General features: G+C 39.5%; 1 protein-coding gene across 1 annotated transcript in view; it reads left to right on the top strand.

Moving 5' to 3' along the window:
* The window catches only part of TDRD3 (tudor domain containing 3), a 181,175-nt gene that overhangs the window by 102,340 nt on the left and 61,492 nt on the right, over positions 1–17,343 (top strand). The window contains exon 5 of the mRNA XM_072135308.1: positions 1,593–1,734. Within this exon, the coding sequence (XP_071991409.1) occupies positions 1,593–1,734 (142 nt within the window). The remainder of the gene's footprint in view (positions 1–1,592; positions 1,735–17,343) is intronic.

Consider the following 17,343-nt stretch of genomic DNA (forward strand, 5'->3'; position numbering starts at 1 on the left):
GTGATCATTGCTCTCTTCTAATCCTGACTTCTAACAAAGTATGACATTTTTATAGTTTGCATAAAACCGCAAAGATGAGGGTGAAAATACTCTAAAATTAATTAATACTCTACTAACTGAATAATTTTTATATAAGGATACATGACTTAATCCATCTCTGCCCATCTGCATATGTTTAAGGGTACCCTGGGCTGCGAAAGAGTCCCTTACATCCCAGAGAGCGGATTTGTGCCTTTTTCTACTCCATATGCAGATAAAGTTTGGCATAAATTGAATGGAGAGAGGGGCCAGGGTGTATGTACTGATGATGCCTCTTTTTGTGAGTAGTCCACACTGTCAGCAGGGGTTTTGGTAAACAGCAGCATACAAATGAAGCCACATACAAATAAGTGATTTAGTATCTCAATCTGCAAATATCAAAACCAACAGCAGAGTTATAGAAGTGTGTAAAACATAACCTTTATTCAAACCACATAAAATAGCACCAATAGTAAATGTGATGAAATGTTATGCAAGTGTTGGAAGTCGTTATAATGTTTCCTAAAGCCGCACCTGGCCGTAGTCCAGTTAAAATTGTCAATTGTAAGTCTTCACAATAGCCACCTTCTGATGGGACCTTCGATATCTTGCCTACCGTGATTAAGGCGTGTGAAATGTTGACTAGTTTGGCAGGTTGGCGCTAGCCTGTGCACCATATGGAATCCTTACTTGCAGCTGTCATTACGGGGTTGCAGCCCACAGTGTGCCCTATCTAACCTGGTCAGAAGACTATATAGAATCAGGGTCTCTTAACCTCAAACTCTTAAGTCACTCTGATGAATCGCGTGGAGGAAGAAACAAGTCAGAGAAATACAGTGTATGCAATGGGGCATTACCTGTTGTTAGGGCAAGCCAAGAGAATGCCCTTGTAAGGGCGGGAGCTATTGGGATCTACTAGGGGCAAGTGAACTGCCCTTATGCCCATTAATCCCACCAACATTGCCCATCACACGCCTGAATCACACGGTAAGGGGATTCGACATTGCAGATGGAAAACAGTAAATACAATTTTATTTTAAATACCTTGAAGACAGTTTTATTTCCCTCTCTTCTTGTTTGCTAGACTATCTACTTTGTGGAATAGGAGAATATCTACCATAGTTACATAAATGCTGGGCTATAAGTTCATTCATTTTATCGTGTTCTACTTCAGTAGTGCTGACTGTTGTCATGTATTGTAGAATGTATGAAATAAATGCTGCAGGAAAGCGCAGAGTCGTTCTATTTTAGAAGACAATAATTGCTTGTGTAGTGTTTTGCTTGCATGATGAGGTTTACCATATGTTCTACTGTCATAACTTCATTGACCTTGTAATTGCTTCTAATGTGTTTGTACATACAGTATTTTCCAACAAGTAAATCTTAAATGGTTGCATTATATACTTTAACTGCTGATTGCAATGTTCGCGGGCCATGTACTTCTGTTTCCTAAATGTTACGTTTGTTTTTGTATGCATTTACAAGAAAATTAGAATTGATTATTGCATTTCTTGGCAGCTTTTACAAAAATCCAACATTTTAATTGTATTCTACTTCTTTTTCTTCCCTGCTAGCTTGAACACTCCACCTGGCACAAAAATAAAGCTATTAGGAACTGTTGAAGTGAAAAATGGATGCTTGCTTTTGGATGACACCAACATGGTCGTGCTTGGAGGTGAAGTGGAACAGCTCATAGAAAAATGGGAGCTGCAGAGGGTGAGGCTAACACAAATCACTTTGAGTTCTTGTTGCTGGATGTGTTATTAAATCGACTCTTCCAGGCAGAGAATGAGTATCATTTTGGAAGCATGCATCCATTATTGCCCTTTATAACAGTGCTTGCCGATTTACTCCGAGCAGGCAGTCCTAGCGGAAAGTATTTACTGCAGGCTGTGGGATGATTTAGTCTTTTTAGGGAAATTTTACAGACATGTGATAAAGTTAATACAACCACATACAGTACATTGTATTTATAGTGAGGTCTTTTAATACTAATAATAATTCTGCTAGTTCAGATAGCCCAAATCAACAAAAGAATAGTACAGGGTGCCATTTTATTTACATAACAGTTTTGGATAACAGAATCATTTGTTAGCTTAGATTGTAACTTCCTGCCTTCCTTATTTAACCAGTTTCTGTAACTCTGTGTACTGTCCTGACAGCTGTTGGATAAAGGAACCTAAAGTTTCTAATGACTTAAAGAAGACCTGTCAACATAATTTTACCCCTCACACCGGTAATAGGGTTAAAATTCCTCTGTTTGGGAAATTATTTTACTGGTAGGAGGATGTTAATTTAAAGGGAACCTGTCAACAGGAGACTCATTTTTAGCACTGCCCCAGTCCCCACAGAGCATAGTACATGCACTGCCAAAGTGTTTTTGTATAAAAAATTGGTTTTACAGAAAAAAAAGATATGTTATATTGTACCTTTCATTAGCATCTGCTGTGTGACTAGGCAGTTGCCAAATGGGAGGGGCTGGAAAGGAGCAGTTCCCCCCACCCTTGGGAAACATTTGACCTTTTCAAATATATGAATAACTCCCCACACTCAGGATTGGCTGTAGAGGAGCAGGGGGCGTTGCTAAGCCCAGTGATGGGTGTTTTCATATATTTGAAAAGGTCACATGGAGGAGCAGTTTCCCAAGGGTGGGGGGGGACTGCTCCTTTCCAGCCCCTCCCATTTGGCAACTGCCTAGTCACACAGCAGATGATAATGAAAGGTACAATATAACATATCTTTTTTTCTGTAAAACCAATTTTTTATACAAAAACACTTTGGCAGTGCATGTACTATACTCTGTGGGGAGTGGGGGAGTGCTAAAAATGGGTCTCCTGGTGACAGGTTCCCTTTAAGGATTCTTTCAGTGTCGCTGCTTCATAAGGGATGAAGGGGTAAATTTCCATTAAGTCATTAGAAACATCATCAGATTCCTTTTATTCCTACCATATTACCCATGAAGGGTTAGAAAAATGTATACTTTGCAGCTGTATCTACTTTCCTATCCTTATTTTTCCTTACATGGTGTAGTATTTTAGTACTAGACACTCGCTTACTTTTTTGAGCAGCAGAGTTGGAATGTATTGCAGAGTATGGGTGCACAATGCATTGAAATTTCGATACCAGGTTTTCTTGCCATTCTACACTCCACGTGATCACCGCTCTATCAGACGGAAAGCACAAGCTGTGTGTCAGAGCAGGCAAAGGAGTGGTAAATTAGGCGAGCTGGGAGATTGTGTCCTGTCACTGTGGTGACGCTTGAGGTAATCCGCATTCCTGTACCGCACTGATTTGTGTTAGATATTCTCTTCAGCCCCGGTGATGCTCAGTGGTGGGGTGTCTTTCGTGTGCGGTGAGCTCTACTAGTTAATGTTTAGTGACACAGTGCCAGTTCTAGGCAAAGTGGGGCCCTGGGCAAAACTAAAAGTGGGGCCCCAAAATAAAACTAATTTATGACCAGTCACAGTCAGTAACAAGGTCCTTTTATATGGTAAAACAAACTGTAATATGGTAGAATTTTATCAGAGATAGATGATAGGGAGATTGATGGGCAGCATGGTGGCTCAGTGGTTAGCACTACACCCTTGCAGCGCTGGTCAATATCTACAAAGAGTTTGTATGTTTTCTCTGTGTTTGCATGGGTTTCCTCTGGGTCCTCCGGTTTCCTTCCACACTGCAAAAAATTACTGGTAGGTTGAATAGATTGTGAGCCCCATGGGGACAGGGACTGATCTGGCAAACTTTGTGCAGCGCTCCCTAATATGTGTGCACTTTATAAATAAAGGAATTATTATTAGAGAAGATAAATATGAAAGATGATAGAGATTTCTAGATGCAGAACTATAAAGAAGACTATATATACAGTAGGTGATGTATACAGTAGATATATACAGTAGATGGATATGAGATAAATATGGTAGAAGAGAAATAGAAGATTGATTGTAAAATGGAAAGAAAAAAAGTGAGATATAAATGGTCAGATTATAGTAGATGATAACTAGACAGATAGATGATAGATAGATATACAGACAGGCGAAAGATGATAATTCAACCAAGGGGTATTAACCCTTTCACCACTCGGCATTTCTGGATATTTTGTTGCGTTATTGTCCAGAGCAATTTTTACTTTTACAAATAAAATCGAAATTACAGCAAAAAGAATTAAAGTAAACCGCAGCAAACTACATATTTTGTGAAAGCAGACATGCCCCATTTTCAAAATTGCATTAAGGAATTTATAGACACCGGCGCCTAAATGCAATTTTGATTCAAACTGAAACATTTTATAAAAATATACTTAAATTAGACTTTGATGGCAAAAAAAGTGCTCATAACAGAAAATATTTATGTTCACAAATGTAATAGATGGGCATGTGTAGAGTTCACAAATGCCTCATATTGATATGTTCACATGAATAAATCATCCTAATATCACTGAAACTGAAATAACTAAATATCTGCTTTTCAGGTAGAAATTGTAAGACGGTCACAACTTGCAAAATATAGCAATAAAACAGAATAAAAAGTAAAGGCGCCATAATACCTATATTATTTTGAAAGCAGACAACCAGGCGATGCATTTGGCAATTAACATTCAAAATTTCCTCTAAAATATGTACAAATCCAGATACTGTACTTATATAAAGAAAATCTACTTTCCTAAACCAGTAAGATGTGAGGAGATCATACATACCCCACATGTGGATATTCACCGAAATAAGCAGCAAAGGGAACATTAAATCCACAGGGGACACCAAACAATATTTGCAGAAAATTGCACTGAGCATCACACAGATCTATCATTGTATTCTCCCTTACACAATGGTAACCCAAATAAATAACTATATATCCATAAACCAGGCTAATGAGATAATAAAAGTCACGTTTAGTGTATTAGCCGCACAATAACAGAACCCTCCGCGCTTCATAAGAATGTGAGTGAGCGCGTCATAACATTGGTGTAATAATGGAGGACGGTGTGAAATAAAAACTTTATTCCGGAACATGTGTGTGTTTTTGGTGTTACATATAACTTTATGGAAATGTTCTGGGTTGCGATGTTAATATATAATAGCAACATTAGACAAAGAGGATTGAATGATCATCATATCAGTCAATTTTTTCAAAAAAATAAAAGGCAATAAGAGAGAAAGTGTGTTCTTGGATAGTTCTGCATAGAGAAGGGTTAAAAACATGAACATTTGTTGATATTATTCCTTATCAAAATGTAGTAACATATAAAGTGAATATTTCCATTATCTGTGAGGTGCAGCAGCTCCTGTGTGCAGCAAATTCTCCCTGTAGCTGCAGGCTAAGAATCTGGAGGGGGGGGGGGGGGTGTTACACTTCAGGGGGCTGTATTTCTGGCTCTGTGACACATAGAACCTCACTTCTTTTTTTTCTATGAAAGAAGAGCGTCTCCTCTTTTATGTGAATCCAAATTTGTGTTTCTAAGTTTCATAGCACCGGCCCTGTAGTGACTGATATATCCACCTTGGTGCTGATGCCAGTTCAGCTCTTAACCGGAGCTGAGCCAGTAATCGGCAGCATCCCAGTATAACACACCCGCGATCGGAGCTCACTCAGTGTTTAAGCATACACTTACTAATGAAGTGCTGGTGAGAGAAGTTTTCTCAACATTCCTGCGAGCTCCACAGCTGAAGTGCTGAAGCATGCAGTTCTTTTTCCCCATGATCGGGTTCCCCAACTCCCCCTCCGCGGCTTTGGAGGGTGATCATGGAGGAAGTGACCCCCAGAAGGAATTTTTCTCCTAATCTCGCATTGATTTAAGGTTAAAAGACATGGTGGTCCTGAAAGGGTTAAGAAAGTTTGATCCTGAAAGGTATGAAACACATCCTACCTGATGCCCTGCTCTCACTGTCAGAACCTGTAGGATCCTCTCACACAGGCAGGATCTTAGTCTCTATCTTAGATGCATCTGACTGAGCTAATAGCCTGTAAAACTCATGTATTGCAGGGTAATATTATGAACAAGAAATCTGATGATTGCTTGTTCATTTCCAATAGTGGAGCTTATAAAAAAATAAACAAAATAATATATAAAATCATTAAAGAAATACAAATGCTCCCATTACACATAAGTCACATATAATGGGGAAAATAGTACAAATCATCACAGAAACTACCCTACACATATGGTATTGCCAGGTCCATAATACGGGTGTACAGTGTCAATATATCATTAGTGAACCTGCACGATGAACGGCATAAAAAAAGGCCAAAAATATGTGGTTTTACCTATCTTGTCCAACCCCAAAAAGGGATCTACTCCAGAATGGTACTAATGTCAAGTACAGCATTTCCCGCTAATAATAAGGCCAAAATCAAAAGTATTATACCTATTGGAAGAGGGTGATGCAAAAACTATAGATTTTTTTTCACATTATGTTTTATTCTTTAAAAGTTAAAATTAGTAAAATCTAGGAATATGGTATCACGCTCAACATACTGACCCATATACTGAAGGTAACATGTTTATTGGGCTATAAAGTGTACATCAAGAGAAAAAAAAAGTTTGTTTTAATAAACATTTTGAATTCAGATTTTTTTTTTGCTTTTTATTTTTATTTACATGAAAAGCATTGTATCTGTATCAACCATCGGTATACTTTTCCATGTTATCATATCGCACTCAAAATTCTGGTATCAGTGCAACCCTATAGTAGAGTTTGAATCTATAGTCCCTATGCAAGTAAAATGTTAGAGAAAAGACTATGAAAAAAAAAAAATCACTTTATCTTACTATGCTTTATCTTACTATGAAAGTATATATATATTTGTGCACTGTTGGTAAAGGAAAGGCAAAAATCAAGGTGTAATCATCACATTGTGCCTGTTGGATTTGCCATGCTTCTGAACACACATTTTTATTCCATTGAGCTATTTTTATTTCCCTGATCAAAATCATTGCTTTTCCTGTGGGTAATTTAATTTCTTACAAACAGATTACACTTATCTTTCTTATTTCTGTTCGGTACTTTTACTTTAGTGTTTATTTTTATTATGTGTTCTGTGCAGTGATTATGGTGTGCAGTGATTGCAATTCCAGGAACTCAACTGTTCAGCTTTACCTCCTTGCTTTTAGGCCATAAATATGTGTGTGTGTGTGTATATATATATATATATATATATATATATATATATATATATATATATATATATATATGTATTATAATTTTTTTTTTTTTTTTACAATTCTGCAGTTATGTCAAATACACCATATATTTTTTTATAAAGGTTAAATGGGTGCATATTTTTGGATTTAGTTTGCTATTGTTAGGATTAAATGTAATTTCTACAACAATCCGTGGTATTCACAATATAAAATATGTGTGTTTGTAATCATTATGCCCAAGTTATATTGTGTACCATTGACCCCTTCACGTCTGCAATATAGCTATAAACGTCCTAATTGCACATAACCTGAGCAGGTTTATTGATGTCAAGACGGCAGTGCAAATCAAAAGGTTATGTCTTGTGAGCCGTGGCATCTAGTAACATATTTGTGTTTTTGATTTCTGTTCAAATGCCTGTGTTTTTTTTTTCAAGGATGTACAGACTGTGATAAAAAAAAAGTCAAAGTGTGCACAATGTCTTTGTCACATTTTGGACCAAGGACCTCCAAAGCAGTCAGTGGATTCACAAGGAAAATGTGTGGCACGGGGATGATATCCATATGCAGTCTATTTTTTTCTAAAATGTTGCTAGAAATGGGCAGGGCAGGAAGTAGAATAGAAACTCATCTGTTTTTTTTTCTTGCGCAAAAAAAATGGATGCCATGAAAAAAAGGGATGAGGATATAATACGCACTGCACAGGTATATATACATCAGCATTTTTTGCGGACATGCAACAGACCTGCCCGTCTGAATAAGCCCTAAAGCGGAGAGTCTCCTCTTTAATTTGACACCAGAATGTGTTTCTACGGTTCAGGAGATAAAATCATTTGACTTGAGACCCCTCCATCCTTTTGTCTGAATGCCGAATGCAGTAGGACATTTTGCAAAAGTACATGTACTCTCTGCATCTGTCATTAAACCTGGGTAACGGTGATCAATTTACATATTTTGGTAAGCAATAAAACTGGATAAACTTTTATTAATAAAAACTTTCATGGGAAAATTGACCAAAAAAGGAAAAAAACATGTTGTTCATAAAATCTCAGATGTAACAAAAAAAAAAACCATCAGTTACTGCTAGAGGATAAAGGCTTTTTCATACTTGAAAAGGAAAATACAAATAAAAAGCAGATGCTTAATACCTGATCACCAATGTCTTAGAGTTTGGATTTTTGTGTAAACATCGTGCTAAAAAGCACATGCTTTATGCATGCGTAAACTTTGCATTAAAGCATGTGTTTTGTGATCGCAATGTTAACAGATATGCAATCGGGCAAATCTCCTGTTTGAAAATGCAGGTGTTACTGCCACTTGTGAACGCACCATGACACCTCTCCAGAAGACCACCTCTGCTCAAAAGAGATCTGAGATCTGCTCAAAGAGGTTGCACTATATAAACACTGTGCTGTGTGTGCAGGATCTGATGCTACTCATTAGAACTGATGGGGAGCCTGAGCCCTGTCTTTGTGCATTCACACTTTCATACATACACATTTCTACTATATTCAACTTTCAAACACAAACAGCCCTGCTACATACCATTCCTGGTTTGTAAATTGTTGACCTGGAGCATGTGATTAGTCACATGTTCATGACATCACTGCTGGTCCTGAAGCTTTTTACATGTTACCGGATCTGATATTCTCCCGCTACTGATCATGAGTGTACATGTGCTAATAACCCCCCAACAACACCCACCCACTCTCCAACCAACCAAAGACAGCCAGAGAGAGAAGGTAACTGTTAGCTTCTACCCTGCTAGGTGACAAATGGCTGCAAGTAAATTAGAGAATTGCTTATTTTGGCTTATTGCAGGGCTAGGCAAAAGTGTTTATAGTTTACAGTTTTACTTTAAGTAATATATAATGGGGCAGATTTTTCAACCTGTTTAAAAGTCAGAATATTCTTAGTTGCCCATGGTAACCAATAATGACTCCGCTTTCATTTTACCAGTGCTCATGAATATTTTAAAAGGGAGCTATGATTGGTTGCCATGGGCAACTAAGAATATTCTGACTTTCAGACAGCTTGATAAATCTGCCCCAATAAAGTTATACCTTAGAAATGTAACTGCTCTCCCAAGTTGGTAAAATCAGTGCTATAGTTTTCTTTTATATCTGAGTTTGTATTTGCAAATAGAAGGATCATACAAATGCATTGGGGGTACGTTTTACTTCAAATTTATAATTTGAGCATACAGGGATCATATAGTCCCATTGTATATGAGAAAGTGATGAAGAATTCACTTATTTATATACTTTTGGGCTTGGTTGACACTTTGGTTCCCCTGACTGCCGCTTTTATGGGAACAAAAAAAAAACATTCTTTTTTCCCACTCCTGCACAGCTAAAATAGTGAGACATAAATTATATATTTTTACTGCTCCCGGTGTATGTAAAATGTCAGTAAACCTAATTCTTTGTAGGTAGAGGTATGTTGCAACAAAGGGATAAAATGTTCTTCTTGGAGTTGACATTTTTACAATTTTCAAATTAAACAACAATGTAGCATTTTTTAAAGGAAAGTGGAAACTTAGAGTTGACCTGGCGACTCTATGTTAGCTTGTATGTTATACAAGCCACTTGTTACAATACCTTTTTTTATTGTCCTTTTGCAGTTAGATATACCATTTTATGTTACCTAAGAATCACATAGAAACCAAAATATAGCATCCATTTCTTTTGTACACAAAAAAAAAATTACCATAAATTCTTTCAGGTTTCTGAATTATGTCAAGGCTTTCTTTTTCATCAATAGAAAAACTTCCTGTTAATTTCACTGACGTTCACTTCATTTTAATGGTCGTTCATTAGCATTAACACAAGCCCCCGCTCCTGCAGACAAGCTTATTTGTTTGCCAGTAACAGTGGAGCTATAAACATGTTTTGTTTAATACATTAGAGGTTTCCATGTAGTAGATTTCGCTTTGACTAATTGGTTTACCAGGCCGGAATTGTCTCTGAATATTGACTACCATATTTTAAGTGTGTTTTTAAATCCCTAAATTGTCTGTTTTATTAATTTACACAAGTGCAAATGATGTACATGGGTTTAGAGAGACTATTTAATTTGCACTGAGAGGATGTGGTAACTGTGGTGAATTTACACGAGCCTGGAAAGTCACGGAAGGGATCCCCCCCCCCCCCCACACACACACACGTTCAGTTCAATTAGGAAGGGTAATGGTTGTATCTGCATTTTCCAATTAACTTGGGCAACATAATTAAAGGGGAATCGGTACTTTTGTGGGATCTGTAAGTAAACTTTATCCCTTGAGGCAAACCTTCTTAGGAAGGAATTAGAATTTTAAGTATAAAAGTAGTGTGTCTATTTATTTTGCAGTCTACTTCAGTAAGATTTGCTAATGTTATGTAATTATTGGAATGCCTTGTAACTACTACAGACCCGGCAAGAGATGAAAGGCCTTGTCACTCTTTGTAACTCGAAATAATCATTCCAGGCAAAATGTTTGGAGATAAGCTGTGCTTAGATGTTTTGATGCATTATGCAGTGCTTTGTAATGGCAGACAAGTTAATTTACTGGCAGTCTTCCTTCATTTGCTTTGTCATTATTTTATTAGAAATTAACGTTATCAGTATGGATCATGGAAATGTTGTTAAGGAACTGTTAAGAATCAAGTATTACAACTATTGCTTAATGTTGAAATCACTTGTGCCATATAATGCAGCAATATTTGTGAGGATGGCTAAATACCTGAGCATATTTTGTATGTGGTAATTGCAGACTTTCTTGTACTGGCCTGGAGCTGGATTGGAAAAAAAGTTGGGTGAGATTTTCAATCCCTTGTTCATCTCCACTTTTACTATAAAATTGCTGGTCAGTCCAATTCCAGGCCAGTCCGTAGCAACAGTGTCTTCCTCATTCAGGAATTGCTGACCTACTGGTCTCCTAATGGGTCGGAGGATCTGGTACCTAATGGCAGTCAGACTACCTCTGGCTAGCACATGGAGGACTGTGAAGGGCCTTCACTTAAAAAAAAAAAATAAATGTCTCCCACACCATTACAGATCCACTGTTAAACTGGTCATGCTGACGTATGTTGAAGGCAGCATGGGGTGTCTCCAGACTATTCCATATATATGCTCAGAGTGAACCTGCTCATTTCCATGAAGAGCACAGGGCACCAGCTTCAAATCTGCCAATCTTGATGTTCTCTGGCAAATGCCAATTGCTCACCATAGTTTTAGGCTTTAAGCACAATATATATCATACCACCCTTATAGAGTCTGTTTCTGATAGTTTGAGCAGACATATGGATATTCGTGACCTGCTGAAGAACATTTTGCAGGGCTCTGGCAGTGCTCTTCTGGTTCCTCTTTGCACAGAGGTAAAGGTAGTTCTTGCTTCTTGGTTGTTGCCCCCTTAATGCCCCCTCCACAGCTCATGTGTACTGGCCTGTCTCCTGATATCTGTTCCACTCTCTTGACACTGTACTGACACACAAGGCCAACTGTCTTGCCATAGCTTGCATTGATATGCCATTTTGCATGAGCTGCATTACCTGATAAACTTCTGTGGGTTCTGTGGGACTCTGCCTCATACTTCCTCTAGGGATGAGTGCAAATACAAAATGTAAAAGTGACAAAAAACAGCCAAAAAGTATGCAAAAAAGAAAAATGGTCTGTGGTCACCACCTACAGAACTTCTGCTTTATTGGGGTTATCTTGCTAATCGACTTTAAAGCTGTTGTTTGTTATATTTGCATGATAACAAGAGAAATTTCTTTCTGTTTGTTTGTTTAAGGTGCCCCCTTTTTTTGAGCAATTTATATGATTTAACCTGCTTATAAATCTATTGTCTCTATTGTTTAAGAGCCCCTTTTGCCAACCCTCGCACCATTTAATATTTAAATATGAGATCAAAATTCTTTTAAATTTTTAGGAAAGCTTAAAGAGAACCCATCAGGCAAATTAACCCCGAAACAAAATATATTTTCATGCCGGCCACGCTCCCTGCAGCCTGTGTGTATGAGATACTCCTATACACATGACTGACAACCTGTATAATGATGTGAGGTATAATGTTGTAATGTCCCCTCCATGTGCTTCCTGGTGCTGGCGCGCCCTGCAGCCTGTGTGTGTAAAGGAGAGATCCAACAGCTCCAGGCAGCCATGTTATAGCAGGACATGTCAGGTACATGTGTAGCTGATGTCTGTGTATTAGGAGGATGCAGCATGTCAGCAGATGCAACACAGACACCAGCAATGCTTTACTATACATTACACACAGACATGAGCAGGGGAGGAAAGGGAAGGGGTAACAGCAGTGACATCACTTTCTTTTTCCATGTGACCAACCTCATTTACATAATAAAGAAAAGATGATTTTATAATGATTAATGTATGAAATAACTAGATAAAGGCTGGGATGAATTGGGCATTCACATTTACTTTACCTCATATGCGACATGCATACATTTCTTCAATTGGATGTAACCACTGTTAGACTACAGATTGCTGTCCTTTATTGCATGAAGTGAAATGTTTGTTAAGTGGGGCCTCATCAGGAAACGAAAAATAAATCTAAATGTAAAAATAAATGTTGGTAGTAATATTTTCTCAGAATCCACGTCAGAATATCTTAGTTTACTTAGAGTGGGACTTATAAATGATTGAGTGCATAGGTTTAGCAGATTTCTGCTAATACTTGCCCTAGTAGACTATAAAATCTCTGGGGCAGAACCTTCTTTGAACTAGCCTGTCACTCAAATCTATTTTATCACTTTAAGTGGCCATTTGCCCAAAATGTTGTCTTGTATTTCTATAAGAAAAATCTTGACAGCCTAAGGAAAGGGAAAATACATCACTAAAAGGAGCAATTTTACTTCCCTCTTTTCAAAACTTGTTTTTTTCCACAAAACTATACAAGATTTCTGAGTAAAAGAAAGTTGTTTTGTGTATTGTAATACTGCCAGTCAGGGCCACAACTATGAATTTTGGGGCCTCTGCTGGAAGATCAGTCACCGCCACCGGCGTCCATTCCCACACAACATAGCATACACAATTTTTTTTATTTTTATTTTTTTAACAAAACATTCTAAAGCCATGATGAGCTAAACTCTTTTGAAACGACCCTACTCTACGGCATGTGCCCACTCAGTATATACATAGCCCCTGCTCGTGCCCCCCCCCCCCCCCAGCCCACAGCAGATGGCCCCTTTACATAAATCTCCCCTATTAATGTAATGTCCACAGCAGGGCCCTTTTGGGGGGGGGGAGTTGTACTTTTACATCTTCTTCTCTGCGCCTTCGTCTTCTCCTTTTCCGGCCTGGGCGCATACACCATGAGGTCACGCGGTTGCGACACCAGCATGTCATAGTGTATGCCTCCAGGCTGGAAGAGGAGAAGACTGAGTCGCAGGGTCGGGGAGAAGAAGCCGAAAGGTGTGTATAGATTTTCTCATTTTTTTCAGACTGATGGCAACAGACACTGCTGGGAGTTTTGTGGGTACTATAAGCTCCTTGGGGCCTCCCTTTTGATTGGAAAACGGGGGGGGGGGGAGGGGGGCTTGAGCTCCGTCCCACTTGACCCTGTGAAAGCAAATTAATAATTGTGAATACAATATTGCCAATTATACCACTTCAGCAGTTGTCCAGTGACCTTCAGATGTAAATAGACACGTGTGGTCACTGTGAGATACAGCTACTGACTCGGACACTCCTACCTTGCTCTTAACACATTTTGCTAGACAAACAAGGGAACTTGTGTGTGGAACACTACACTTAGCCTGTAAGGGGGAAAAACCAAGAAATTCCTTTAAATAAAGAAGTCTGAAGACAGGACTATGAGACCCTTTTTGAACACCTGCTACATGTGTGCTTCTTGTGTCTCTTCCTTGCCGGTCACTCTCCCTGCTGTCCCCTTTAAGGGAGGATATAACTTTCATTTGGTGCCCACAGATAATGATAATTATCCTAACGGTAAGGATACCAAAATAATTGCAGTAACATTCCCCATAGGATGGCAACCATGCTGCAAGTAGTCAGGCAAAAATGTTCCCTCTAAATTGCTGTTTGTCACAAAGGAGATTCAAAGCACCACCATAAATTGAGTGACATTCACTCAAGAACCTTGTATTGCATGAAAGGGCTCAACTCTTCAAATATCCCATAGATCAGTGGTGGTGAACCTATGGCACGGGTGCCAGAGGTGGCACTCTGAGCCCTTTCAGTGGGCACTCGGGCTGTTGCCCCAGCACAGAATTCACCAGACAGGACTTGAGGAATCCTCCTGCAGGCCCAGGTAGTCCAAAAGGTTAAGCATCTTGGTCTACCTGAGACTGCAGGAAGAGAAGGTGAGGACAGGGTCAGATTATCATTGAAGCTACTGCAATTTTTCATGTTCAGGGAATCACCAATGGCAATCTGAATTTTCCCACCTTCTGTCAACGATATTGGTGTCCTCAGGACCCTTGAAAGCTGTGGTATAGCACGGAGCAAGAAGATTTTAATAATTTAATGCTAGAATTCCCGTGTTGGCACTTTGCAATAAATAAGTGGGTCTGGTTTGCATTTTGGGCACTCTGTTTCTAAAAGGTTCGCCATCACTGCCATAGATTATCATGATAGCCCACTGACTATACCAACACTGACATACTAGTGTGTGTCCCCTCTGGCAGGATCTCCTCTTCTTTTGGCCTCCTATGCTCCTGTTTTTTTCTTTTTAAGACTTTAAAAATGATGCAAATGATCCTGAGAGGCTTCAGGCTCCATTAACATCTATGGAGCCCAGAGCACCTTTAGGATGATTATAAGAATATTTAGAGCCTTGCTTTTGCGAAAATAGGAGCATAAAAAAGTTAAAAGAGGAGCATGTCCTACCTAAAAGAAGAGCATTGGTTTACAATCCTTCATCCTGGTGGTAGTGGCCTTTACTATGTCCTAATACCTCTTGTAGCCAAACCAACTCGCGTTACCAAACTTACATCAACGTGTCGCTTCATGAAAATGTTTGTATCTTTATAACTTGACAGGTGAACCCATTAAGTATATTGGTAAAGCCGTCCACAGGCCGCTGTCTTCCACGATGCTTTATCAGTGTACATTTTCATTATATGATATGCCCTTTGCGGGTGAATGGCACTAATGGGTTTTGCTGATGACAAGGCAGTTTAATAGGGTAAACTGTTACTTGTGCCTATAACCTTCTAATCATGAGTGCAAGAGCAGTTTCTAAAGAAGGAAGCATAAATCTTGTAAGGATTTAATAGACAAATGGGAAAGCTAGTCTGTATGAAACGGCTCTGTCTGCATGTCTTCTAGAGAAAGTAGCTTCATGGTTTTCACACGAAGTTTGTAGTATCTTTTCACTGTATGCATCAGGGAATCCTGTCTAGTAGTATATGTAAAATATATTCATGGTCGATTTGGCAAGCTCTGTGTAATGCTGTGTAATCTGTGTGTGCTGTATAAATAAAGGAATTATTATTTGTATTATTATAGTGCTCTATTCACACAATAGAGGCCAAATGGGTCTCCTGTTTTGCCGACTTGGCCACCATTTGGCCGATATACCCTTTATTCTGCTCTATAGCAGAGGCTGCAATAATATTTATTTTTCCAGAAGAGTAAATATACTCCTCTTACCATATTTGAGGAGTATTTTTAGCTGAGGAGTAGTAAGATATTTTCAATAATACAAATACATATGCATATGAATTTAAAATGTTGGTACATTATAATATAGGCCCCCAGAATAGGTGGTGGTGAATGCTGCAGGCCTTCATTCATTTTTATTTAATTTTTTTTTTTTTTACTGGGGATGGGGGCGGGGATAGGAAGGTGTTTTAATTCTTCCATTTTTCTACTTTTACTTCTTCTGCCCCATGTAAAAATTTTAACAAGGAACAAGTTATGTGTTCCCTGGTGTTTTTTATATACTGGTGACATGTAGCAGGGATCGACTGGTAAGAGCACATTAGATTACTGTTACCAGTGATCTGTACACACAGACATGCTAAGAGGAGGAACGTGGCATCTTCCCTGCATGCCTATGAGCCCCCTCTGTTTTGGAAATCCTGGAAATGTCGTCAATGATTTCACTGTATCCCCCTGGGATGTGTGCACAGGCGACCGGTACTGCCAAGGACACCTGACAGGGAGGTTTGTAGGCTATGTTGTTTACAGAGAGGGTTTTAGAAAAGTGAACCTCATCATACACACCTCACCTGCTGCAGAACTTCATAATACTCCTAGCCCCATTGACTTCTGTTGGACACAGTGCATAGTGCATCATTGGGAATGTGCCGACTGCTGCACCACAAAATATAGGGCAGGTCTTTTTCCTTCTTGGCTTTGCTTCCCGGGCAGTCATGGGTTGCAAACAATGGGACAGGGGCCGTTGCTTGTGGCCAGCACAGAGCAGACGTATTTATGTTTATGAGGCCTTAACACAGTGGGGGAGGTTTATTAAACCTGGTAGTTAATAGACCAGAGTCTGACTCCAGAGTCATATTCTGTGCCAGATACATTGGATACACTTATAATACACACAGTTAATTCTATACATTTACTCACTGTGGTGAAGGCAGATGTTTTATCAAAAGATCCTAACTCCTCCATACAGAGGTCGCATTAACGCCTCACCACGCGTCATAGACGCGTGATGAGGCGCAATTACCCCCCAAAATAATTGCCATGCGTAAAAGAACGCATGGCAATTATTTCCTGTAGCGCGCAGGCTGAGCGGCCCGGCGCGCGCTGCAATAGAGGGAAATGTTAGTAGCGCGATCACAGCGCGCGCCGGGCCGCTCAGCGGGACACGTGACACAGTGTTCTGTGTCAGCAGCGCTCCGGAGAGACCCCGAGTGGGAGCGCAGGCCCCGGGAGACACGTGGACAGCGGGGCTGCGCTCCTCGGCTGTAGGATCCCGGCAGGACCGGAGACCAGTGCCAGGTGAGTGCGAGGCCCACCTGTGGAGTGCACCGCGCTCACTGCACTCTGTGTAGTAAGTGTGCTCTGTGTGTGTGAGTGTGCTCTGTGTGTGTGAGTGTGCTCTGTGTGTGTGAGTGTGCTCTGTGTGTGTGAGTGTGCTCTGTGTGTGTGAGTGTGCTCTGTGTGTGTGAGTGTGCTCTGTGTGTGTGAGTGTGCTCTGTGTGTGTGAGTGTGCTCTGTGTGTGAGTGTGCTCTGTGTGTGTGAGTGTGCTCTGTGTGTGTGTGTGTGTGTG

Source organism: Engystomops pustulosus, chromosome 2, assembly GCF_040894005.1.
Source record: "Engystomops pustulosus chromosome 2, aEngPut4.maternal, whole genome shotgun sequence".
Taxonomy (NCBI): Eukaryota; Metazoa; Chordata; class Amphibia; order Anura; family Leptodactylidae; genus Engystomops; species Engystomops pustulosus.